We start from the raw sequence: 26,335 nt of genomic DNA, 5'->3' as shown, positions 1-26,335 counted from the left end.
TTTAATATGAGAAATGCAAACAAAATAAATCATTTTAATGATAAGTCAAAGAAATTATTACCGAATTATTCATCATGACCCTAAAAGCATACAACATTTTTTAAGTTAAACTCGAGGACAATTAGTGAATCAAGATTTGTAGCAAAAACCTAATTTTAAATTTTTAATTGTGGAAATTGTTAATTTTACAGGGGTTCTAATTTTACACAGGACTTTAGTTCATTTTCGAAAATATACATATACATATAACAACCAGGCGACATTTATGGGTGAATTCGGCCTTGGCTAGCCCCGCTTAGGTTCCCTCTAATTAGATGCATATGATATCCATAATAAATCCAAGTAACTGTCCATGCTCTCTTTTTAATGTTGTCTCTCTGTATATTGTACTATATCATTCATTATATTCACCTTTTACTACAGCAATGTGTGTATGTGTGTGTGGGTTGCGCTTCTTGGCTTCTTCTTCTTGTTTTTTCTCAGTCTCTTTTCCAACGTTCGCGCAACAACACATAAAAATCAAAATCATTGAAGAAAATTCATCCGCACGGCTCGCTACGAGCGTCGCGACATTTGCTTTTGGCCTAAAATATATATACATTTGATTTTCAAAAAGAAACAGATTCAAAAAATGATTCATATATAATGTACAGAAAGATTTCGATTGCTCCGGTGCGTTTTTGCGCGAGTACTATATAAAATATATATAGAAGATACATATACATACATATGTATGTACATACATACATAATATATATATTTCCGATTTCGTGTGTGTGTGACATGAAAATGTGCTAAAATATTCTATTTTTATTTTGCAGTTGAAAACAAAGCTTATTCTGAAATGCAAATGTATAAAGTTAATATGTTGTTTTTGCTTCTCTGGCCACGACATTATCCAAACGCGGCTAGCACGCCGCCATTTGATCCTTAATAAATTAAACAATTTCAAAAACATTCAAAATTTCCAAAGGGCCAATCCCCATCCCCTTTGAAAACATTTTATTGACGTAAATTTCTTCTTCTATGATGCGAATTCAATGTATGCAAGTAATCAAAATAATTTTCGTGCTCTCAACAATTGTCGCAGTCACAGGTGAGATCCACTACAAGAACAGCCCACTCCCCTCTCCCGTACCCCACCCACACAATTTTGGGGTTGCCATATGCTGTAGAGGTTTCCAAACACAAAGAGGCTGCCAGATATCAGGAATTCAAAATAAATTCACCAAAAACAGGCGAAATCAAAACACTTATAATGCTATGATCATTTAAAAATCTGCCATTTGATTGTTTGGTTATGCACGTAGCAATAAGCAATATTTTAGAAAAACTTAAAGTTGTTATAAACCTTTTTTGTCATTAAACTTACAAAGTGTTATTTCTTAATTTCTTATTGTAGTGAAAAACAGAATCCTTTTTCGAAATTATAAAATCAGAACACCTTGATAGGTTTTACCTTCAGTTACTTATAATCCAAACTACAGTCAAATTTTTTTATATGGTAAACTTTTTTCAGAATTTTCTTTACGGAGATGGTGATTTGATTTACAAAAGAAAAAAGATTTCTCATAAAAATATACTTTTTCCATTCTGCCATTTAATGAAGTATTTGTGTAACATTCGTTGCACCATTTCTAGTCATAAGTAAATAAAATAATAATAAGCAAATAAGTTTTCCAATTTGATCTAAATTTTAATACAATTAAAAAACTTTTCAGATTGTTGTTCGAGCCGAATTTTATTGTTGCGGGAACATACGCTGAAAATTGTGCAGCATCAGCATAATTTTCACAATCATCTGCATGAGCATGCCCATCAGTTGCAACAGCAGATCGAGGAGCATGTGGTCCAGTTGGTCAATCAAATGGAGTTGCAGCAAAAGCTCGACGAACAACTCCAGGAAGCAGACAGCAATGTGGAACCCGATCCTGATCCTGAAGCAGCGGACCAAGAAACAGAACAAATAGAACCATTGGAACTGGATATTGAAACTGACCCTTCTAGGGGACCACCCTTAACGCTTGAAATGGCGGCCAGCAGTACTTGGGAGCCAGGATTGGACCTTATAACTGACGAAAACTCTTCGACAACAACTGAAAAGACAACCACGGCAAGCACCAGTTCAAGAACAATAACGTCAACGAAGCCGACCATTACAGTGACACCAACAGATGAGCCACCTCCTTCTCCTCCGGCCGATGGCACCACTACATCACCAACAGGTCAAACCACAAATGAACCAGTGAGGGTCACAATCTCCATAGATTTGCCCATGCTTAACTGCAGTGAGCCCTACGACACAAAATATTGTCTCAATGGTGGTCGTTGTTTTCGTCTACCGGTTAGCAATCACACACTCAATTCATGTGTGTGTGCCGATGGATATGATGGCCCACGCTGCGATTTCAAGAGTTGGAATGGTAAGTATACACTATGGATTGATGCTTGAAGGAATTCGGACTTATTGGCTCTCATTTCAGGTGACTATGTTTCAACGCCAGTGGCCTTGGAGCATCAACCAAGAATCCTTATGGCTCATATATTTTTCTCCTTTCCAATGCTCATCCTGCTCTCGACCATATACGTTCTATTCGCGGCCGTATTTATGTTTCGCAATGCTCCCGAACACCGTAGGAAGCAGCAGCAATTACATTTGCATAAGCATCGTTTTTTTGTCAGCTGTTGATCAGCTTAAATCGTCAATTTTTGAGATCATCTCCTTGAGATTTGGAAACAATTTTTTGGTTTCACCTTAAATTAGAATCTAGATCCTATATTGTAGTTTAGTTAGTTATGTCTATACATATATATTTTTCTTGATTTACGTTGCGCAACGGAAAATTTAATTCTTTAATTTATTGAATACATTTTAGTATACTTTATAGGATTTTGTAGTTTAGTTTTGCAAAAGACGCACAATTATTCACTTTAATATTATTTTTTTCTTCTATTTTTCTTTTTGATTTGCTTTTTAAGCTTTCGTTGGAGCTTTTGTAGTTAGTATTTCTTATTTTTGTTGTAACATTTTGTTACTATAAGTTTAGTAGCTTAAAATTTAGCTTGATATATAAATATTTTTTTTTTGTAACACTTTGTTACTCCAAACAAAACAAAACAAAGCAAAAACATTTGTTGTAAACATTTAGTTACATTTTGTATTTATGGAAAAAAAAACATTAAATGATAAAGAAATGGGACTCAAATAGGACTAAAAAACTGTAACAAATGTGTTTCAATTATTTTTTTTGGCAATCTCGATCGGAAAAGATATCAACACGGAAAATGCACGGAATTTCTAAAAATAAAACCAAAATGAATGTCAAATTTTGCATTAATCGAAAATGGTTGGATAAAACAATGGAATTGCTTTCATTGACTTAATAATGGCGACGAATATCTTTAATTTTAATCAATCCAGGCTTTTTAGGTTTAATTTTAATCAATCCAGGCTTTTGAGGTTATAAAAGAAGGTTAACTGCCCAATTTAGCCTCTTTTTGTTGTAATCGCATTTCAGACTCTTGCTGGCATTTCGGGACGGATGGTCACCCTAATTTAGATCCAAACATTAAACTTGACATAAAGATGCATGTAGACATACATTAATATCTTATACTTTACGATCACGCTTATGCTATAAATTCGGGAAAATGAAGACGCTAAGGAAAGGGTATTTCTTTGTTTTTTTTTTTTTTTTATATTTTATAATATATATTTTATCCAATATTTCGTCCAAAAATTCTTTACAAATTTCTTAGAACTTACAGTTAAATGTATAGTAGAAATTATTCAAAAAATTCTCCTTACTTTTTTTCATCATTTCATGTATGAAATTCATTTGTTTTAATCATTACTATGATCGATCATCAATATGAGATGTGTGTGTGTGTGGTATGTTTTCGCGTGGCTGCGTGTGTGTATGGATGCGTATTTATATTGGTGGAGTATACGAATGTGTATGTGTGTGTGTGTGGGTGTTGTGTAGGCATTTTGTGTGCTTTGCATATGCGTAAGGAGTTCAGACAATAGGGATCCTGGGATGGAATTCCTTCTCAGTTACACCACAACACTGGATACATAGATAGACAGAGAGTGAGAGAGAATGTGAGATAAAGAGAACCACAGTTTTGCTTGTATGGGGTGGGCTGACAGTGGCTTAATGGGATGGTAGATGGGGGGGTGGAGGAGCTGATGGTGATGCTGACAAATTTGTATCAAAACTCTGACTACTCTCTTTTGTTTTCTTTTTCTTATCATTGTTTTTTTTTTTTTGTTGTTTTTGTTGATTTTTTCTTGAATAAATGTTGTTGTAATCTTGGATTAGGGATATGAAGTTCGTACAAAAATGATTAAAATATGTAAATATTAAAAAATGTATTTTACTTTTTGTTTTTTTCTTTTTTCTCTCGTTTATCTTGTGTAATTGTTGTTGTTGTTCTTTTACGTTGCGTTCTTTTGTTGTTCTGTTTCTTTTATCGTTTTTTTTTTTTGTTGTTTTTTGCTTTACTTTCTTCTTATTTTTGTTTTTTTCTTTTAATAATATGTAATATATATAATAATTATGAGTAGGATTATTCGCATGTAACGGGCAGTTCCTGTGTTGTAACATCTGCTGCCGCAGCATTCTTTTCCTTCAGATCCTTGGTGATATCCTAAATGAATAGAGAAAAGAAAGATATCTAATTAGTATACTCTGGGCTAAAGAAAAGACAATTAAAAGATTAATAATGTATAAACAATGTAGTTAAGTAGTGGGGGAGGTACGAAAAGAAACTCAAAGCACAACAACAACATGATTTAAAGTTAAAAAGAGAATTCACCTTAAGAAACAAAAAAAAAAGTACAAAGGATGGAGACGACAAAAAAAAAAATAGTACAAAAAATGTAATAATAAAAGCAGTTTCAATGTAAATATTTGCAAAAGAGATGGTGGGTGGGTGGGGGGCAAGTCCCCCTCCCAAAAAAAAATGGTAAGTACGGTTTATGTAGGTCTTTAGGTTTATTATTTGTTTTTAGTGAGTTACTGCGGCCAAACAGATTTGTTAAAACAGACATGTATTTGTTTGTGTGTATGTAAAATGGTGAGTGTGCATGTGTTGTTGCGTTTGTGTGTGTACGTGTCGTGTGTGTGTGTGGGTGGGATGGGAAGGATTTGGTTTGTGTGTGCTTTTAGGATTAGGATGAATGCAGTTAAGCGTCGAATTATTAATTTTTAGTTGACATTATACAGAGTTTACAATCGGTTTTTTCCATTCACTTTACATTCCATGCATAAAATTAAACACAGGCAATGCAACCGAAACTTATTTTAGTTTAAACCAATCAAAATGATCTTAAATGCAACTAAAATTGGTTTCGATTGCAAACCCTGAAAACAATAAATTAACCCTTAAGAGGGATGTAAATGTACAGAGGGAGAAATAAGGGAGAGACATAAGTAGAACAAGATGACCAAGTCCAATCAATTGTTGGAGCCAACATAAAGGGGGCCTGGAGTGAGGTGAATCCATCTCCATGAGATCAACATTTATAGCAGACTACATTTAACTAAGCAGAAAGAAGCAATATCTATGATATTCAACCGATCCAAAAGCTCTCTATTAACAAACAAATGATGTACATATATTTGTGGTAGTATAAAAGCAAAGGACGAGCGAGCATATATGTATGTAAGTAATACTGGTAGTAGTAGTAGTAGTAGCATAGAGAGACAGAGAATAGTAGAGCACACTGGTTGATGGCTTTGGTGATGGTTGGTGGGCGGACACTCCTTGTAGAGCGGCGGGACGAGCGTGGTAAAAGTGAGTTCTGTATGCTAATTATTCACCTTATTGTTTCTATCTAATTCGTTAAGATCATCTTCATCATTAGCATTAGCTTTAGCATCTTCATCATCATCATGATCTCCGTTAAGTCGCGGCAAGGCCTCAAGTTTTTCGGTTATTTGATCAATGCTAATCTCAAGTTTATCGTGTTCAGTTTGCGTATCAGTAACTTCCTCCGGCACAAGCTGTTCCACTTCGTATTCGGGCAATCTACTCTTATCATCATCAGCATCGCCGCCATCGGCAGGGGTAGTCTTCTCAGCATCTTCCTCTACTACAACAACTGGAGTTGCTTCGGGCAGATCTTCGCGAATTTCATTCGAGATTAGATCTTCGTTAATCACTTGCTTTACTTCTTCCTCAATCTGTGGTTCATTTTTGTTGTTGTCTTGCTCGCATTTAACAATTTCGGCTGCCTGTTCGGTTATCTCATCAACAATAATCTGAGCTTGCTGTTCGATTTCAATTGATATATCTTCTGCTTCACTTTCAATTTTCTCGATTTCTGTGTTGTTGGCCTTATCGTCTTCTACTTGGACGGAAGGAGGGAGCTTTTCATTGTCATTAGTTTCTGGAGCTGCTGGTGGTGCGGCGTCGTCGGCCGCGGCGGCATCATCATCATCCTCTTCAGCTAAGGCAAAGGCCGAAACACGAGATGGCGGTGGAGACTTGGGCAATGGAGGCGGATTGCTCGCCTCGGTTAGAACGACGGAATCTGGCACGGGTTCAACGGATGGTTCTGACTTGTTGGGGCTAACGTCGCTGGAGTCGTTTTCTTGGTCTACTACTGGGTCAGCAGCAGCCGACACCACAACGAAACCTTCGGCATCGGCCTCACTACTAACCGCTGCAATAATTGCTTGGACCACTTGTTCTTCTTCTTCGCCTGGCAAAGTATCTGTGATGTTTGTGTTGTTGGTGTCAGTGGTGTGGCTGGGTGGTGGGATTGTTGGGACTGTATTGGTGGTGGTGTTGGTGGTGTTGGTTAGGGTCTGAACTAAATCTGCGGCTGCAATGGTGGTTTCGGTCTCAGTGGCTGTTGTTATTATTGTTGTTGTTGTTTCGGTGGTTTCTGTTTCTGTTGTTGTTGTTAATGTTTTTGTACTCGTATTTACAGTGTCGTTGTTGTTGTTGTTGTGTGCGTTGTTGTTAGAGGGTGTGATGTCTATTTGGTTTACCTCAATTTGCGACTTGTTCTTGATTTGCTCGGCCTCGGATTCAGCGGCAGGAGCAGTGACAGCAACGGGTGTGGGTGGAGGCGTGGCACTGCCATTTGTGCCATTCTGGTGTGGCTCCTCAACGTCGTCGACTTTGCTTGGAATGTTAACGGATTCAGCCACTGGCGATTCATCACTGGCTAGTCCATTCTTATCGCCATTGGTCAGAACCTCTTCGGTGGTGGCGGAGCCATGGCCATTGGTCACAACTTCAGTGGCAGTGGCAGTGGTAGTTGGTGGTTCCTTTGCGGCAGTTTCGGCTGTGGTCTCTGTGGTGGTGGCAGTGATTTCTTCAGGCTTGGTGGCTGGCTCCTCGACTGTAGTAGGTGGTGTTAGTGGCCTTTTTTCATCTCCTCCTCCATTGGCCGCCTGTTGCTCTTGTGCAGTGGCCGAACCATTCTCAACGGGTTTCACTTCATCCTTGGTTGTCGCGGGCTACAAGGATGAAAGTATTAACTTGGATTAACTAGACAATTTGTTAATTAATCTATTTACCTCTACTGCTGCTGCTTCTTCTTTCGGCTGCTCTGGTGCGGCGGCTTCACCATTCGTTGTAGGCTCAGCTGGGACTGCGGCAGATCCTTCTGCTGCTGCTGGCGATGCTTCGGGACTGGCAGCAGCTGCCGCTGTTGGTGAGACAGGTTCCTCTGTTTTTGCTGGCTTTTGTTTATCCTTTTTGCCAAATGAAATGCTTCGGAATGACCATTTCTTTTTGACCTTATCCTTCTTCGACTTGGATTTGATGCTTTCATCGGCAAGTGGTGAGATCTCCTCTGCTCCGGCTGCATCCTTGGGTGATCCAGCAGCAACAGCCGCCTCGTCCTTTGACGTTTCAGCTGCCCCATCACCAGAAGCACCACCTTCACCACTTTCTCCCTTGGCATCACTTGCACTCTTCTCGGTTGTCAAATCTTTGTCATTTTCCGAATGGTCTTCCGTGTCCTTTTTCTACATTTCAAATTAGAATTTAAAGTTATACAAAATTGGAATAATTTTTTGTCGGATCTTATGCCTACCTCACTACTTGCTGCTTCTCCAGCACCCTCTTTGGGAGTGGCTGCATCGCCATTTAGTGGTGGCGCTGCTGCTGCTGCTGCACCATCACCGACTTTCTGATCCACATCCTCGATTTTCTCCACTTTGCCTGCCACTTCGTCCCCCTCGCCAACCTTCTTGGGATCGGTGGTAATATCAATTGAACGCTTGCTTTGAGCTTTTCCCATTTTTGTTGTTTTTTTTATTGGTCCTCTTTAGTTGCTTCTATATGTGTATATATAGTTTGGTCTGAAATCAATTTTGAATACAAAATAAAATTATTAGATACACCTATATATTTAGTGTTTTTGTCTAGAGTTTTGTGTAAAATCTGATTAAAAAATGATACCAAATCGAGATGTTTATTTAAGGATCAACAAAACCTATCACACCCTTCGACAACTGTTTTTGCTATTGACGTGGTTTTTCTTTCTTTTTTTTCGAATTTCAAGTCACACCCAATTTTCCACTTATCAGCGTGCCACGAAGACGTCACAGACACAAGACGCATTTGTTGGGATTTGGTACAATATCACATTTTATTTTAGTTCAACTTGCGCATTTTATTTTTAAATTTGACATTTACAATTAGCAAGCAAATTCGCAATTTTCGCTGCTTTTTGGCCTGATTCGAAAACGGGAGGGGAATGGACATTTGAAGGATTTCCTTAATGTTATCAATGCTTAAATAAGGGCAAGCCCGACGTAATGGCAAAATGGTAAACAATTGACGCGCCGATTAAAGTGAATCATTCAAATCCATCAGCACACGCTCGTAAAACAACAGACGACAGAAAACACAGATATGGTAGACTATAGCCAAGGAAAGAGAGAGAAAGAGAGAGACTATGGAAGGGTGCGGCGGCGGTGGCGACGGATTGGTTCTTCCGACACAAAACATGCAGGCGGCGGCAGGCGGCAATGCGTCACTTTTTTAAAATCGAATTACACATAAAAAGTAAATGAAACAGAAACCGTAGCAAGCCAACATGAAGGTGATTTGGCGGGCGGCCGGCAGAGGGAGCGGAGCAGAAATGTGGCAAAAAGTTGGCATTTTTCGTTTTCGGTTTTAGGGGTTGTTCAGGCTAAAGAGGGTGTTGCTCCTCCCCGAGGCAAGGCAACAAAGGGAAAAATGGCGGCAAATGCAGGCTACAGCTGTTTTTCTCTGCTCAAGTGAATCAACAGAGAGCGAGCACAGCAGCCTCTTCTCTTCCTCAACCCATACCCATAGGGGGCGGCCGATGGCGGTGGCAATTCTTATCCAAACACGTGCGTGGATTCAATGAGAGATGTACCTACCTACCTCTAGGGCCCATTGCTTCTGGCCATACCTGGCTAGTGGTGACTCATTGCGGTTTTCAGTTGAAAACAATGTGAGTCAATTTCAAGACACTTGTAAAAACAATATGGAAAATATGGCAAATTTGTGGTTTTATTTACGGTATTTACAAATATCAATTAAAATACCAACGTAATGGAAAATGGAACAGCAGTCACCGAAGCCCTCTGTGATATATAATCACCTTAGAAACTCATCCAAGAGTAGTCAAATCCGACGACTAAACACAAGTCACAAAAAAGACATCAAATTTCAAGTTCAACGAACCTATTCTACCTACATACACTAGTAGTTTATGTGTGTGTGTGTGTGTGAGTACATACGTAAGACCAAACAATTAAATTTGAACTCGAGACGTTTCATTTGAAATAAAAGTGTATTTTTTTTTCTTTTGACTATGCAAAAGCTTCGATGAGTAATTGCCAAAATATGTTTAAACCGAACACCCTAACTCCCCCTCCCCCACCTTGGGTAGGCAACCACCGAAAAAAAAAAAAATGGTGCATTAGCAGGCAGGACATGACGCATCCAAAGCTGAAAGGACATTGAAAGCGCGTGAGAGAGAGAAAGGGAGATAGATCAGAGAACTGCTTAGAGGGTAGAAATAACTTAAATGAGTGTGTGTGTGTGTGTCTGTGTATGTAGTTGCATTACACAACAATAACATTAACGGTTCTGGTCATTGTACCACGTTCTTGTTGTTGTTGTTGTCGTTGCCATGACAACCAAGCAGCGGCGTCGTTGGCCGCTCTATTAAAGCGGGCGTGTGAAAAAATGAGAGCAAAAAGGATGTAGAGGAGAGTAGAAAGCAAGAGTTGCCAGATGGCAAAAAACAGGCAAATTTAAGGCGCATGGGCAAAGTTCTTGCGAAATTATACAAAAGATTTTTACACAAATAACTAATCCATTGTGAGGGTTTCTACTATATTATTACTATATAAAAAATTAATCCTTGGCTTTAATCGAAGACAGCTTGATGTTAGGAGTTTTTTTTTTTAATTTTCTTTTGAGTATTTCTGACTTCAACGATATGTTAAAAGACAGCAGAATGCTTTTCATCTCAGACGAAAAAAAATAAATGAACACAAGGAGCCTTTTAAGATGTAAAGGTCACAAGGTTTCCTAAAATTTGTTGCCTGGGTAATGCTAATTGGTGTTTTTACTATTGAAAATGCATAAAGACGAGAGAGTTGGCTTGATGAAACGAGAAAGTTAAATTTGTAATCTATTAATATAACTTTAATGGGCACTTGGGACTGCCGTTTCAATTGTGGGTCTGTCTTTTTTTATTATTAGTTAAATTCAATTTAGACATGACTTTTGACATGCCACACATCACACACACACGCACACACTTATACATATGCACATATGCTTTCACACGCATTTCGCCTGGTAAGCAGCGACCGCGCCTTTTGTGCTAAGTAAACGAAACGACAAAGGAAAACACCACCAACAGGCAGAGAAAGAGGCAATTGGGCGAGGGGAAGCGGAGGTGGGGAGCTCAATCTATAAATAAAAGCGCATTTATCAACAATGAAGTGTGTTAAAAATGCAACACAAAGAGAAGCTCAATGTGTATGCGTGTGAGTGTGTGTGTGTGTCTATCAATTTTGACACTTGAAGCTGTTGTACATCACTCCCATCTCTCCCTCCCTCTGCTCAGACAACTGCCTTTTCTCTCTTCTCTTCTTCTCCCCATTGAGACGTAAATTAAATTGATTGCGTTGGAATGTTGAGCCGGCCGGCTGGTCAGAGAGCGGGCGGTCTCTTGGGCTGTCAGTCTGTCTGTCGAACTGTCTGAGTGACCAACTGGTCAAACATAATTTCATGTGAGCATACCATTTGGTTAAGCGATCTATCTGCAAGATCACTGGCAACATACCTCAAAGATCTCTCACACACACACAATTCTATACAAAAACGCATTGTTGTACAATTAAAATTGAAGTGAAGAAACGCACAAGGAAAAGTAATATAATAACGGAACCCTAAGTGCATCAGCACCCGTACAATTGAACTTTTATAAACTAATCAAGCTCTATTTCTCTCACTCACTCTAATTTCCCTCTCTCCCTCTCTCTCATTCAATTGAGTGGAAAGTTTTTCCTTCAATCAGCCGAACATTGGCTGACAAAAAGAGACTTCAGCCTTAAGTAGAAGGAGCGAAGTGCAGCAGCATCTCGGAGACTGCTGATGCATTCCATCCATCCATCTCTCGACTGATAAGCCACGCCTAAAATATTAATCAGTCTCACAGCCAGTGAACAGTGTGTGTGCATTCCATAAAAAGATCAGGGCCGGATTACATTTGCAATTGCTTTTCATATCAATTACATTAATTGAGAAATTTCTGAAAACAATACAGACATCCCAATTTTTCGGATTGCGTCCATGTGGGTATTGAATTCTAAAGAATAGTAAAAATTGTTGGAATATTAGAGATCCCTATTCGATATTTACTCCGGAAAAAGCACAAACAAACTGCTCAACACTTGGCCAAATATTGATGCAATATTATTAGACTTTTAGAGAAAAAATGTCTACAATATCAATGGGAATTTAAGTAATTTAACGTCTGTTTTGCAAAAGAAGGAAAAAATGCGAAATTCCAGTAAACTCCATTAAAATTTATGGCCCTATCAATTACTATTACTGTGCCCCCTCAATCCGCCTCTGTTGGAATTCATGTAGGAAGCATTCCCCAATTTAATTGCAAACCGCCCACAGAAAGAGCGAAATCCGTGCGAAAAAAAATAAAAAAGATAGAAATTTCTGCCTGCAAAAATTGTATTAGGAGGGGCGTGGTCGTTCTCTTTACTGCTGGACGGACGGACAACTGTGTCCCACTCACTCAAGTAACCACCGGATATATAATTGTTCTTGAAAACGATACCGTAAACTGAATGCATTCCATAATTAGTAACAAGTACACACACACATATATTTACAACAAAAACAACTACGACGACGACGACGACAAACCCTAAAGAGAAAGAGAAAATATTCTTTTCAATTATCATTTCCGGTCAATTGGACATACGTTCTTATGCTTGTTCCTCCTCTAAGTGTATCTCTGCATGAGTGTGAGTGTCTTTACAATTTCTGTTTCTTTTCTCTTTTTGATATAATACAAATAATACATAACCGAAAAAAAGAACCCTATTGCTTGCTAACGGTACCTACACATGTATAGATAGAACCCGCTTGCTGCTATCAGAGGCCGAAACCAATCCAAATTCATAGTAGATAAACATATACACAACAGTCATAGAGGAAATTGTATTTCTATAGAAGGAAATCTCCAACAGGAACCCAACGAATGAATTCCATCAATATCAATGTGGGTGGTGGGGAGCAGGGGTGGGTGGGTCTTGCTTTTATTTGATATATTTCAATTAAACGTCAAAATGTTGGACGAACTGATTTCATCATCATCCCCATATCAGCAATTGCATTCGTGCTGATTCAGAAGAAACAAAGAAAATGGGGATTTACTTGTAAAATACTACTAACTACAATTGAGTAAAGTAAATCAAATATAAAGTATGATGCAATCTGAAATTAATATTAAAACAAACATATACATAGGTTGACGACTAGCTGTAAATTAAGACAATTAGTGAAAGGAAATACTTCATGAATAATGTTTATATTTGTTGGTTGATTTCCAAAAAATAAAGTATAGTCCAATTGAAAAATCATTAATTCAAGCTTATTTACTTTGAGTTTCTTGGAGAGACTTCTGGACAAGTTTTCTTTAGGGTTGATAACATTTTTATTACGTGATCTAGAACCATATAATACGAACTATGTATGTATGATGATAGAAGATTATGTGTACCTAAAAAAAAAGCTGGCAGTTTTATCTGTAAAATCTGACTGACAAGCGACAAGCACAAGTCAAACAAAAGAAAAATTTCAAGAAAATAAAAGTGAACTTGGCCAAACATTAACTTTTACTATATACATATACTTTCTAGACGTGCCTTTTCCCATTAGCAGATAAACTGATTTTTATCATATCTCTTTCACATTTTACCTTTTTTTTTTTTTGGCGCTATTCATTTTTGCCACTCTGCATAATATTTGGGCCGTCAAATGTGTGTGTGTGTGTGTATGAAGGAACTCGCAGTGCGGCATAGATCGTTAAATCAGACGCACTTGAAAACAAAAAAAATATCTACCAAGAGGCCAAAGAGCCATTGAAAACAGTAATGAGACGCAAAACGCATAAAATCATCAGCAAGAGCTATAAAATTTTATGGTTAACCAACGGAGGAGGGCACCAAGGGGGCCAAGGAGAAGGAATTTCAGTGTGTGGGTATATGGACGATATACATTTTTGCAAAAACGCAAAAACTAAGAACTATAAATGGCATTAGGAGGAATCAGCATTGAAAAATTTCAACAATGTTATGTACGTTTTCTGAATTTCTAAATAGATGTGCTTGAGAAATTATTACAACTGTCGGCGAACTTTATTTTGCGTCTCTTTTCTGTTTTTTTTTTTTTTTTTTTTTTTGTGTAATGATGTGCCAATAAATTTGTCGCTCTACCACGCAAAAATTGATTGGCCAAAAGGATATAGTATAACCACATATGACCAACTATAACAACAACAACTCGACGACGACGACGACATGAAGACGGCTTTGCAGAGCAAGAAGAAAAGTTGCCCTGAAAAACCGGTTAACAACATACATATATATTCCTGTTTCTCTCTTTCTAGTTCTTGATGGTCTCCTTCTTCAGTATGTACGTACAATTTATATATATACATATATATTCTATATTATAAACCTTTTTTCTCTCTTTTTTTTTTAGTTAGAGTGTATTATGAGTACGGGTATTGTAAGAGTAATAAAAAGCTAAAGGCCTAGGTGCCAATTAGTTTGCCTTGTCAAATGGATTGAGTTGTCCCAGGCAGAGGCAGAGGTAGAGGCAGGCGGCAATGGCGCGCGCGCGCGCAGTTTTCTAATTTGAAATTCACAAAGCAAGACACACAGAAACATAGAACGTCCTCACTCAAGTCACTTTGAGCTTTGTAAAATGGGTTTTTAATACATAATTCATAAGGCAAAACTGGCGAAAAATGATTGACGCTTCTGTTACTACTTCCGGTACTTACTTTTCTGTCACCTCTTTTGGTTTTTTTTTTGCTTAGATAGTTACGGGTGGTCGTCAGAGCGAAGTATAGGAACAAACGCTTTCGTTTTGCGATTCTAATTAAAGCGTTTTAAACTAAAACACACTCACTATGTAGATATATGTACACTTCTTTTTCCAACACAGGCGGACACACGTTTATTCTTTTTTTTTTTGTTTTATTTTGTAGGGGTGGTAAGAAGATAAAAAAGAAAAAGTGAAATTTCACTAATCCACACGCGCATATGAACGAACGCCAACGAACCGTTAAAGTCAAACGCCAAACGACGACTGAGGCGAGTTTTGATCGCAGACAACAACAACACAATGGGAGCAGAGGCAGCACCAGCAGCAGCAGAAACTTCTTCTGCCTTGCCCGAAGTAGACGACAAAGAACGACGCAACGAAACGCATCGCTTGCCGGAAGCGTTGGCGCAGCACCGAACGGCAGTAGCGGCTAACGACACTTACAACAACAACAATAACAAAAGCAGCAGCAGCAACGGCAACAGAAGCAGCAGCGACAGCAGCAGTTGAAATGCGGGCGAAGGCATTATTCATTGACCATCATCACTTATCGATGATAAAGGCGAAAGTCGTCGCAGTCGCAGTCGTCGTCGTCCCGTTGCCTTTATTGTTTCTTCTTCTTATTATTCTTGTTGCTGGTGGTGTTGTGCTCCTTCTACTCCTCTACCTCCCCCACCTCCGCCTCCTGTAACCCACACTTAGTCAATAACAAACTAATGAGCCTTGGCGCAAACGACGGCGTCAATGCGTATGGTTTATTGCTTTATTTTTGCCATTCACGCACAACTCCTACACCCTGCTTGCGCTCCCTCTCTCTCTCTCTCTCACTCTCTCTATCTTCGTTGAATCCCTCCTCATTAAAGGCACACAATGACCCCACATCCCCCCATGTATGTACACATGCGCTCTCGATCAAGAGAGGGGTTATAAATGATCAAGAAAGATCCGAAAATGATTGGAATGACTATGGGGGGTGTGTATTCGTGTATGTGTGAGAAAACGTTATGTGTGTGTAAGTGTGAAAAGCATTTGCCACCGAAAATATTTTACGCTCCATTATTATAAGTGTAATATACATATTTGTGAAACAGATTTTCATGTATTGTTATTCAATTATCGCCCCCTTTGAACCATTCCTATACAGATTTATCTCAATCAAATTGAAAGCATTCAATAAATTCGACTAATGTGGGAATTATGGGACATTTTTGAATGTAAAATGCATAATAAACCTTTCCTGGACTGACTTAGTTATTGATTTGCGCACTTTTCCTGTTCCTAAGATCTATGGAAACAGAAGCTAGTTGGCATGGAAGGGGGAAATATGGCGGACTCTTACAAACTGGAATTAAGAAGAACTTCAGTTTAAATTGTCGCACAAGCACAAAGTCCGACTGAAATGCAAATCTTGAACCCAAGTGTTGAAACCCCAATGTCCCAAGTCCCATTCAGTTGATCTTTCCTTCGTTGGTTGTATAATATGCAAACATCTGTGTGAAAGATGTTTCAAAATACGCGCCGCGGCGCACCCCTCCAACATTCACGATCCTCAACTAAGTTGTTAGTATGCCCATGTGTGTTTGTGTTTGTGTGAGAATTGAGTTATGCGGAAAAAATGTTTCACATTCTTGTAGATGATTTTCATGTTCGTACTTTTGTTTTTGAAAAAAATCGACCACTTGAAGATTGTGGAAAAACTAAAATCTTATGGCTGTATTTACATATGTTTATAAATAGGCTTATAAATTAATGCCAATTCGGTACAAAACTAGCAGCATAACAGACCGGCCACTTTTGTATGTATTTATCATCATCATCATCTTCATCATGGTATAGAAAAATATTCATTGTCCAAACAAAAATCAATTGTAAAAATAACAAACAAAAGCAAAAAGATAGCAGCACGTTGAGTGAACTGATACAGTTCCCCCGTTTCGCGTTCCTATATCTCTTATTCTCGATTCGAATTTTACTTGATTTGAGAAAATGTGAACCTTTCTGCCATTTGGCATAGAATTTCTATATTTGCGGTTAACTGTACCATCCATGGGGGGGCCAAAGATGGGTATATTAAAATGCTTGGAACGCAATTAGCTTTAATTTCAACTATTCTCAAACCTATCTTGTCGTGTCTATGTAAAAGGGTGTTTCAGAGTCGGCATAACTTTACCTTTCTTTTAACCCCCGCTAACCACTCACTGGGGCCTTTGCTTATCAATGCCGCAGCAAAATGTGTTGAAGCGGGGGCGCTGCGCTGTCTATTGAATGCGCCTCTGTTGTTGTTGTTGTTGCTGCTGCTGCATGCATTAGGAATTTTAAAGTCGGCGAGATTAGAGATCAACCGCAACTCGCACTTGACAACGATCAAAATAAATAAAATGAAAATATTTAACGGTATTGGAGGACGGATATATTGTCTGTCTGTCTCACTCTCAGTCTGACTGAATTTGACTGCCCCACAATGTTTATTTGATTTTTTAGCAAACGTTGACGAAAATTCACAATACAAATAAGACAAACAATAACGAAAGATTATTTTTTTGCCTTTTTTTTTTTAACTAAACACTCAGCATCAACAAAAAATGTTTGTGTAATTTGAGGCAACTTCAAACGGAGCGCATAAACTTTTTGGAAAAAAACTATATATGCATACATAATGTAAATAAATCAATTTGTATATATCCAGACTGTTTATATAATATTACAAAAATTGGATACTAAAACTTAACTTAAACAAAGAAATTATAAAGAACTATGACATTTTAATTAAACTGATTGAAACTATCTAAAATTTTTGATATTACTACATTACTTTTTGTAAATTTTAAAATTTAAAGTTTGTATTTTTCCAACTAAAAGGGGGATTTATCCCTAAAAATATTAACATTTAAGTCCAATTCTAATTCATTTAGATAATCGTGACTACAAAATAGTTTTTATTTATACCAATAAATTTATTCGAATTACAAATCCCAAAATGTAATGCAAAATTGGGTTACTAACTGAAATTAATCATATGACAATCAATCATTTGTATTTAATAATACATCAATGCAAAATGTACATAAATCCAGCTTCAAAAGCAGAGGCAGCGGCAGATTCAGTGAAGGACCGGACGACACACACACACACATGGACAGAGAGGAAGGCACATCAATACCAATACTCAGGCACGTACCGACGGCGACGCCAGTTAGGGCGGTGGCTGACTGACTGCCTGCCTTGCCTGGTCTGGCCTGGCCTGGCATTGCAAAAGTGCGACGCAATTTTTCGTAACAAAACTGTAGAATAAATAATAATGCGAATGAGGGGGAAAAAAAAACGATCCTCAACTCAACAATGAAGAAGAACCACAACAACGTCGACTGATAACCAAGAGAGGGAGCCAAGTAAAAGTAAGCTGAAATGCAAAAAGGGGGGAACAGCAACAGCTCTCTTGCTATCTCGCACTCTCTTAAAAACTCTTGCAGCAAACGACTTCCACACACACACACACACACACATACCTATATATGTATATGTATATCATCAACTCCCCACGCACCTTACACAAGGATGTTGCCTTTGCGACTGCTTTGCCTTGTCTTGTCTTCTCTTTCTTCCGCTCTACTGTCTTGCTCTGCCAGCCTAAAAACATGTTAGCAAGTGTAATCAGGCGTACAATGCAAACAAAGAACATGATTCCCAAGGCAAAGGGAACAGACGACAATGAAAAAAAAAAAAAAATATGAAGTCAAGTCAAGGCAATTCACAAAAGAAAAGACAGCACAAAGAGTAAAAAAGGATAAGCGAACCATGCACAAGGAGAAATGCCTGATAAAGCAAGGGCAACAGAGAGACAGCAAGCGAGGGAGTGAACAAGAGACACCGGCCGAGAACGTAGTGGCAACGCCGACGCATTACAGGCGGCACACCCAAAATTGTGAAAAGGAAATCTGTTCAAATACAGCCGGACTATTTCACAAAATAAAATATGTCATATCCTTTTTTCTATAAATACAATGATTCTAGCTAAATATTTAGCTTACATATTTTCGATTCGAAAATATTAAAAAAAAAAAAAGAAGAAACATTTCAAATTTTTTGCCAACCTACGCTCACACACACACTAATGTGCTTGGCGTCCTTTTTCTATACGTATGCCTATGTGTATGTGTGTGTGCGCGCGTCGGCGGCTCAACGACGCCGACCAAGTCTTTGAATTTATATTTAAATATTTGCAATTTAAAGCACAATTCCATTAATATATTTTAATATCTGGGTAAATTCACAAATTTTCAGTTCTTTTTAATTCACAGACTTGTGGTCTAGACCACAAAGCGGTATACAGAAATTCAAAAATTACACATACACACGCACACAGGCACAAATGACATGGCTTGGGGCTTGTTTTAAGCCATGAATAAACTTCTCTTTGGGAATTAAATCACTTAATGGCGATAATAAATATATATTTATTTTTAATAATTTTTTCTATTTCAAATTTACCTGGCTGTTTAATAAAACTTTTCTGTTAAAACACAAGCACTTCTTACTTCTTTCTTTCTTTCGTCTTGCTTCGCGACTAGTGGTGGTAGAGAAACCGATGTTTCTTTTCGCCTTTATCGAGTGCAGCACTATCAATGGACTCTCATCTCTAGCCACACTTTCCCAATATTTGTTGCCTACAATGCCAGTGTTGAAAACTCACTTCGCAGATTAAGTGTGACCATCTCGTCGAATTTCGTCTTTACGTGGTATTTTGTTTTACTATTTTATGTGTTGTTTTTCTTGTGACAAACGTGAAATAATTGGAAGTAATGTGAGTTCTACAATAATTTATTACTATTTTGTAATAAATTCTTGTTTTGTTTTGTTGTTATTGTATGTAAGAGGTGTATCTATGTACATACAATTGATTGTTGCATTTTTGTGTTTTGTGAACCTTGTTGCATAGAAATAACCTGTATGTACATACATATGTACCTTAAAAAATAAATTTGTTAAATTTGCATTTTAAGTATAAAAGGGATTGGTTATTAATTGTTCAATTGTATATAAACATATGTAGCTTGATAATATTGAAAAGCGATGCCAAATTAACTTACATTTCCTTTAACAGGTCCCGTGATGGGCTGCATTACCAGCACCAATAAGCTGCAAACCAATGAAAATGTATTCCGGGTAAGAGTGGCCCATCTGCAGCCCCGGCCCACTGGGAGCGGGAGTCCAACAACAAGTGCAACAACAACAACACGCAATGGATATCTTGAACTGACACCGCGTGAGCTTATTTTTTTGGCTCCTGGAAATGAGCCCATTGTGTGGGCGTTGCAGCATTTACGACGATATGGCCTAAATGCTGATCTCTTTTCATTCGAAGCCGGCAGACGATGCATGTCCGGTCCGGGCATCTTTACGTTTCGTCTATCCTTGCAAAATGCCGAGCAACTATATCCCATGTTCCAGCATTACATCAATGCTGTCAACACGGATGTGGAACGCGAGAGAGTCAACTCTGCGCATTCGGTGCTAATGGGCATGGGTGGACGAACGCGTTCCGATGTAAATCCGCATAGTAACAATTATCTGGAACCTGCGCCACTCCTAGCACGCAACTTAAACCAAACCGACGGCAGCCACGGACCATCAGGACAGCAGGAACTCAATACGACTCCAGATTCACCCGATCTGCTCTCGTTTACACCGTACACCAATACACCGACCAATTTGTATTTCGATCAGGCGTTCCGCGGACTAAGTGAATCGTATTCATCTCATCAAAAAGAGGATGCTAATGAGGTCAATTCTAGTCCAACCACAGGAAGAACATTGGATAGACCACCACAGGAAACGGCACCGCCACCTGCACCTTCTTCGGCTGCTATGACCGATTCCATGATGCATATGTATGCAAATGTAGAAACTCCTACAGCCTGCAATCTAAGAGATCGGATGATCTTTGACTTGACCGCCAACAGTGAACGTTGCTATGAAAATGTTAGTCGCTTGGATTTGCCATTGCAACGTGAATCTTGCTCATCGAATGTTTCGGTATCAGCTGCCCCAGCAGAACCAAATACACCTACATCAACTGCTCCAAGTTGTGGAAGTGGTGGCGTCAACTATATAGTCCTGGATTTAGATCAACCACGTAGCCCGGCGGCAGTGCAAAATTCGCCGAAAACTTTGGCCAATGGCTTCGGTAGTGGACTCTCCTTGGTCTCAGTGGTGGCCACTGCCAAAACGGCTCCTGTGACTCCAGAGGCTTCGACTAATACCACCAATGCGGGATTAGATGCACAGGCAGGTGGTTCATTGCAAGCTCAAAGTCTTAATAGTGTTGTGGCAGAGTCGGAACCATTATCAATGACGAAAACAGAAAATCCCTCCGCTCCAACCATCGCATCGTCATCATGCACACAGGGTTATTCCACAATTGATTTTATACGTACTTATGCCCTGAACAAGTCATCCACTGAGATGCCAGAATTGCCGCCTCCCGCCCATCTTCGCCACCATCACCAACATCCGCATGAAGCTGAGGAATTGCGTATAACGCGACACAGCAAATGTATACGCAAAGCATACTCCATAAGTGAATAGATCGATGGTGCCAGGACATGTCCCACAAAGAGAAGGACAACGAATTTACCCAACATCCACCAAGAGAAATGGAAAGACAGAAAAATGCTGTTTTGGAACTAGGTGCCAAAAAGAGACGTCTACATTTTATGGTAGACGTATAAATGACCAATTTCAAAAGTTTTCTAACGATATTAACGGTTTCGATTATTTACCAAATAAGTCATCGTTAAAGAAAATCGTCAACGGTTTCCCATCGTTTCTTCTATAACTATGAATTCTGTTCCAAAAGCCGATAAACTTTCAATGAAGAGACTGCTAAGATAAGGCCACATATGTATATTAACCATAGTTAATGTTGAGGCCAAAAAGGTGCCCTGTGTACCCTATGAATAACACAGGTTCTGAAAGGGCTTAGGGGATATATACACCTGATCATTTGTTCAAGTAAAAAAGATGTGAAAAGATTTTAAGACTAGATTTTCCAATCTAGCAGTTGTTATAGCCTAAATTTAAAATCATTAATTTGTAAACCATTTTTTAAACAAAAGTTTCTTACATAGTCTCAGAAATTTCTTTAAATTTGCTTTAAATCTTCAAAAATCCAAAAAGAAAAAATATTTTCCAACCTCATAGGCGTATATGTATATCCCCTGACCAAATTTCTAAGAACCGTCAGGTTTTTAAAATTAAAAAATGGTGTAAGTCTCTTCAGTTGAAGGTCAAGTTATCGGTTTGAAAACTTATCGAACGGCTTAAGAAATGTTCTGATATTTAGTTTTGAGGTAGGTCTTAGATAAAAAACAAAAAAAATTGTAACCAGGTTGTTTGAAAATGCAGAAATATTGCATACGTACTTATATAATATACACCAACACACACACATACACAATATTTATAACTAAATAACTTCAATTTATCTGTAAAATTGAGTTTTTTGGGCTGTTTAGAGCACTAGTCATTTTTTATTGAAGTAGTCGCAATGTGAAAGGCTTTTAAACTTAAAATGGGCAAGGCTTAGATGGGGGGTGCGGGGGGGCTCAAATTGAAAGTGAGTTAAATGTTAAACATATATAAACCCATTGTTTGAAATACTTTTTACGAGTGTTTCAAATGATTACATGCATGCACTTAAAAAACTTCTTTTAAAAAAGTGAAATTTTAAATAATATATGTGTGCCAAAATCGCAGCTTATGTATGTCATTTGCCCCCCCTCCAAATTTGTATATAATATAATACGAATATCTTAAGTAATATTAAGCACTGCATATGTTATGTATATATATATATATATATATATATGTAATTGTAGTTCATTGTTGGCCAAGGCTTTTATTTTTTTTGCAATTTATTTATGATTCCGCATATTTTTTATTGCATAATTGTTATTAAAGTTGTTAGAAATAATTTACACATAAACACACAATTTTTGCGATTTAAACCACAGAAAAGAAGAAAAACTAAACCAATGAAATAATTTATTATACATTATAAAATTATTTTTTAGTGCCTAAGAAAAGAATTTGTGCAATAAAATTTAAACGGACATTGTAAACTTTTGATCTTTTAATTTAAAATCGTTTTATATAAATATAGCCCAAGCTGAATAATTAACCAAAGGGTTTATTGCGATTCAAACTTAAACAAATATTGTAAATTTAAAAAAAAAAAAAAATTGAATTTTGTAATTTATTATTATATGCTTTTCGCTCAATTATTTGTTAAATTTTTACTTTAGCTTGAGCTAATTAATTTGAGCTAACATTTTTGCTTTCAAATTTTATTTCTAAATTTATTCAGGGTAATCCATTAGTTTTTCCAATCATACAAATAGCTGAAAAACAGCACTGAAATTTTTCTGGATAATTTTTATGTATATAATTTGATTTACAAATTTTTCAGTCTCATATATTTTGTTTAATTTTGTAAATTCCAAACTTTGAAAATTACAATAATAATTTGCTCAGAATATTTATTCATACACAGACCTAAGTGCCTACTTAGCCGGACATTCGATTCGATTGACATTTTCAGCATCTAACCGATAAGAAACGACGACCCCTACCTACCCCTCCCCGTCATTTCAATGAGTCTAAATTTAAGAGGCACAGACAGATTCTTAATTCAAGAGCACGGGGTTGGGTTGTCAGTTGTGTTTGCATCGCAGTCATGGTCGGAGCGCTAAATTTGAGCTGCATTTTGATCTGTCTCTTGATTAATCATTTTGACCTTGGCCTTGCTCAATATTCGTACAATGGCGCCATCGACGTCGCCGACGCATTGGGCCCCAAGTTGGCTGGTCATGTTTTTCCGGATGTTTCACCAGATGTCCAGGAGCAGGCTGCCAGAGATGTGATTAAACGTGTAATTGGTAAAAAAGCGTCGGAGTCGTTTGAGGTTGAGGTCAATAGGCTGCTCGATGTGCGGAGTTTTCAGGTGAACATCCCTCTTGCATCCAATGAAAATGCTCCTGTGAAATTTTCAATTCTCTTTGTAGATCAGTATGTTGGACAGTGGTAAGATTCTAATAGCCGGCTGGGATGGAACATCTGTGTGCAAGGGCTTCCATCAATATCTTAAATACCAATTAAATAAGGATGTGGATTGGTTTAAGATGACCATTGAATTGCCGGTCAATCAACATTTGCCAAATGTGAGCATGAGCTCCACGTCGGCGAGTCCCATTATCTATTATCAGAATGTCTGCACTTGGGGCTACAGTTTCGCCTGGTGGAATTTCCAGCAATGGCGTCGCAACATTGATTGGATGGCTCTAATGGGCATCAGTTTGACCATAGCACCTATCCAGGAGTTCATTTGGCAGGATATTTACACACAACTCGGTCTTAACTTGGATGAAATTGAAGCGCATTTCGCGGGTCCGGCATTTCAGCCATGGCAGCGCATGGGCAACATACGAGGATGGGGCGGCGGATCACCTAATCAGGGTGGAGGCTCGGAGTTCCGGAGATTGCAGTATTTGCTGCAACAGCAGATTATCCAGGCACAACGTGAACTGGGTATTAGTGTGGCATTGCCGGCATTTGCTGGCCATGTGCCCCGCGCCTTGAGACGCATTTTTCCCCAAGCCAATTTCACCGAGACAGAACGCTGGAATCGTTTTCCCAATGCCTATTGTTGCGATCTCTTTGTGGAGCCGCAGGAGCCACTCTTTCGCCAGTTGGCCACTACGTTTCTGCGTCGTGTGACCCAACGTTATGGCTCCAATCATATATTCTTCTGTGATCCCTTCAATGAACTGGAACCGCCTGTGTCCCAGGCAGATTTTATGCGATCCACAGCAGCTGCAATTTATGCTTCCATGCGTGAAGTTGATCCCAAAGCCATTTGGCTACTGCAGGGCTGGATGTTTGTGAAGAATATCTTTTGGACCGATGAGCTCATTGAGGCTTTTCTCACAGCTGTCCCCCAGGGGAATCTACTCGTCTTGGATCTTCAGAGTGAGCAATTTCCACAATATCAACGCACCAAGTCATACTATGGCCAACCATTTGTTTGGTGCATGTTGCACAATTTTGGCGGAACCCTCGGAATGTTGGGATCCGTGGAACTGGTCAATTCGGGCATGGACTTGGCGCGGCAAATGCCAAATAGTAGCATGGTGGGAGCAGGCATTACACCTGAAGGTATTGGACAAAACTATGTCATGTATTCCTTTGCTCTGGAACGCGGTTGGAGTGATCGAAAACTGGACTCGGCGGGATGGTTCACTCATTTCGCCCTGACCAGGTAAGACTTTCATCGCCAAAAACTATTTAAATTATATATTTTTCCAATTGCTCAGATATGGAGTTCAGGATGAGCGTCTTAACCAAGCCTGGCAGCTCCTGCGGACCAGTGTCTACACATTTCACGGGCTTCAGAAGATGCGAGGAAAGTATACAATAACCAGAAGACCGGCCATTAATTTGTCGCCATTCACCTGGTATAATGTCACCCATGTGTTGGAGGCGTGGCAATTGATGCTGAGTGCAAGGAGTATTATTCCCCTGGACGATAATAGATATGATATCTATCAGCATGATCTGGTGGACATTACGCGTCAATATCTTCAGATCACAGCGGATCAATTGTATGTCAATTTGAATTCATCTTATCGTAAACGACAATTGGCTCGCTTCGTGTATTTGGGGAACAAGTTGTTGGAATTACTAGACGATCTGGAGCGCATTTTGGGCAGTGGATCAAATTTCTTGCTAGGCACATGGCTGGAAGCTGCAAAGCTACTGGCCCCCACTGTCGAGGATCAATCCAATTTTGAGTTCAATGCCCGCAATCAAATCACCACGTGGGGTCCCAATGGTGAGATATTGGACTACGCCTGCAAGCAATGGTCGGGCATGATCAGTGATTATTATAGACCACGTTGGGCCCGCTTTTTGGACGATGTGACTCTTGCCCTGCAATCAAATCAACCATTCAATGCCAGTGCATATAAGCAACATGTGCTGAAGGAAATTGAAAAGCCATTCAGTAAGATGAACAAACAATATCCTGTTCGGCCCTCAGGTGATCCTTGGCTCATTTCACAGGATATTTTTGAGAAATGGTCCAAGTATACAAAAGATACCAAGTATTTGCACAATAATCGCTTGCAGTTGCCATATAAATGAAAAATCAAAAGATAATGGTGTATAAGAATATAATAAATAATGTGATTAAACCTCGTATCTTCTTGGGCATAGCTACTAATTGATCTTATCTGGTCTTATGTAGTTTTAATTGATTTTTATTTTTTAAATTAATGTACAAACTAATTATGTAAAAATTCAACCATCATCATCATCATCAAATATGCATTTCTATGGTTATTTCATTTTGTTTCTTTTTTCTTCTTTTGTTTTATGTTTTATTTGTATGTGTGTCCGAGTCTCTGTGGGTGTGTGAGGTTTATAAATTTTTTTTTTGATTTTTGTTTTTTTCTTGTTAGGAAAGAGGCAAGGGGGGTTTGTTTGAGGGGTTTTCTATTTTTGCAACTTCACTGTTGGTTATCTCTCTAGAACTTCATCATTCAGCTTATTGTTGTTCCTTGTTGTTGTTGTTGTTAATGCTAAATTTATGCAAATGTTTACATATTTATATATATAATTTGTTACTTCTGTCAACTACAATTAGATTTAAATTAATTATACTCTCAATCCTTCTTGCTACGGTTGC

General features: G+C 38.4%; 4 protein-coding genes across 7 annotated transcripts; 3 read left to right on the top strand and 1 right to left on the bottom strand.

The window, feature by feature from the left end:
• Nucleotides 1-493: 493 nt before the first annotated feature.
• LOC6651799 (protein gurken) lies at nt 494-2,801 on the top strand. Of its 3 annotated transcripts, none has more exons than XM_047010472.1 (4): nt 494-647; nt 822-1,096; nt 1,722-2,423; nt 2,484-2,801. In XM_047010472.1, the coding sequence occupies exons 2-4, from the start codon at nt 1,027-1,029 to the stop codon at nt 2,687-2,689; spliced, it is 978 nt and encodes a 325-aa protein (XP_046866428.1). In that variant the 5' UTR covers nt 494-647; nt 822-1,026; the 3' UTR covers nt 2,690-2,801. The 3 variants fall into 3 exon arrangements, with proteins under 3 accessions (XP_046866428.1, XP_046866427.1, XP_002074257.2); XM_047010471.1 differs by having other exon boundaries at nt 494-672; XM_002074221.3 differs by having other exon boundaries at nt 494-731.
• Nucleotides 2,802-4,090: 1,289 nt separating this feature from the next.
• LOC6651794 (A-kinase anchor protein 200) lies at nt 4,091-19,172 on the bottom strand. Of its 2 annotated transcripts, none has more exons than XM_047010470.1 (5): nt 19,081-19,172; nt 8,060-8,327; nt 7,539-7,991; nt 5,829-7,478; nt 4,091-4,653 (listed from the first exon to the last, which is right to left on the bottom strand). In XM_047010470.1, the coding sequence occupies exons 2-5, from the start codon at nt 8,264-8,266 to the stop codon at nt 4,573-4,575; spliced, it is 2,391 nt and encodes a 796-aa protein (XP_046866426.1). In that variant the 5' UTR covers nt 8,267-8,327; nt 19,081-19,172; the 3' UTR covers nt 4,091-4,572. The 2 variants fall into 2 exon arrangements, with proteins under 2 accessions (XP_046866426.1, XP_023036715.2); XM_023180947.2 differs by having other exon boundaries at nt 7,005-7,478; nt 19,081-19,169.
• A 140-nt stretch (nt 19,173-19,312) lies between these two features.
• Nucleotides 19,313-22,084, top strand: LOC6651828. Its single transcript, XM_002074219.4, has 2 exons — nt 19,313-19,393; nt 19,694-22,084. Exon 2 carries the CDS (start codon nt 19,702-19,704, stop codon nt 21,175-21,177), a length of 1,476 nt encoding a protein of 491 aa, XP_002074255.2. The 5' UTR covers nt 19,313-19,393; nt 19,694-19,701; the 3' UTR covers nt 21,178-22,084.
• Nucleotides 22,085-23,214: 1,130 nt separating this feature from the next.
• Nucleotides 23,215-25,989, top strand: LOC6651786 (alpha-N-acetylglucosaminidase). The gene is made up of 3 exons (XM_002074218.4): nt 23,215-23,593; nt 23,655-24,907; nt 24,963-25,989. Exons 1-3 carry the CDS (start codon nt 23,327-23,329, stop codon nt 25,789-25,791), a joined length of 2,349 nt encoding a protein of 782 aa, XP_002074254.3. The 5' UTR covers nt 23,215-23,326; the 3' UTR covers nt 25,792-25,989.
• The last annotated feature ends 346 nt before the right edge of the window (nt 25,990-26,335 follow it).

The sequence above is a fragment of the Drosophila willistoni genome, assembly GCF_018902025.1.
Source record: "Drosophila willistoni isolate 14030-0811.24 chromosome 2R unlocalized genomic scaffold, UCI_dwil_1.1 Seg167, whole genome shotgun sequence".
Lineage (NCBI taxonomy): Eukaryota > Metazoa > Arthropoda > Insecta > Diptera > Drosophilidae > Drosophila > Drosophila willistoni.
Note: the sequence above shows the minus strand (reverse complement) of the source record. Positions and strands in the feature narration are given on the sequence as shown.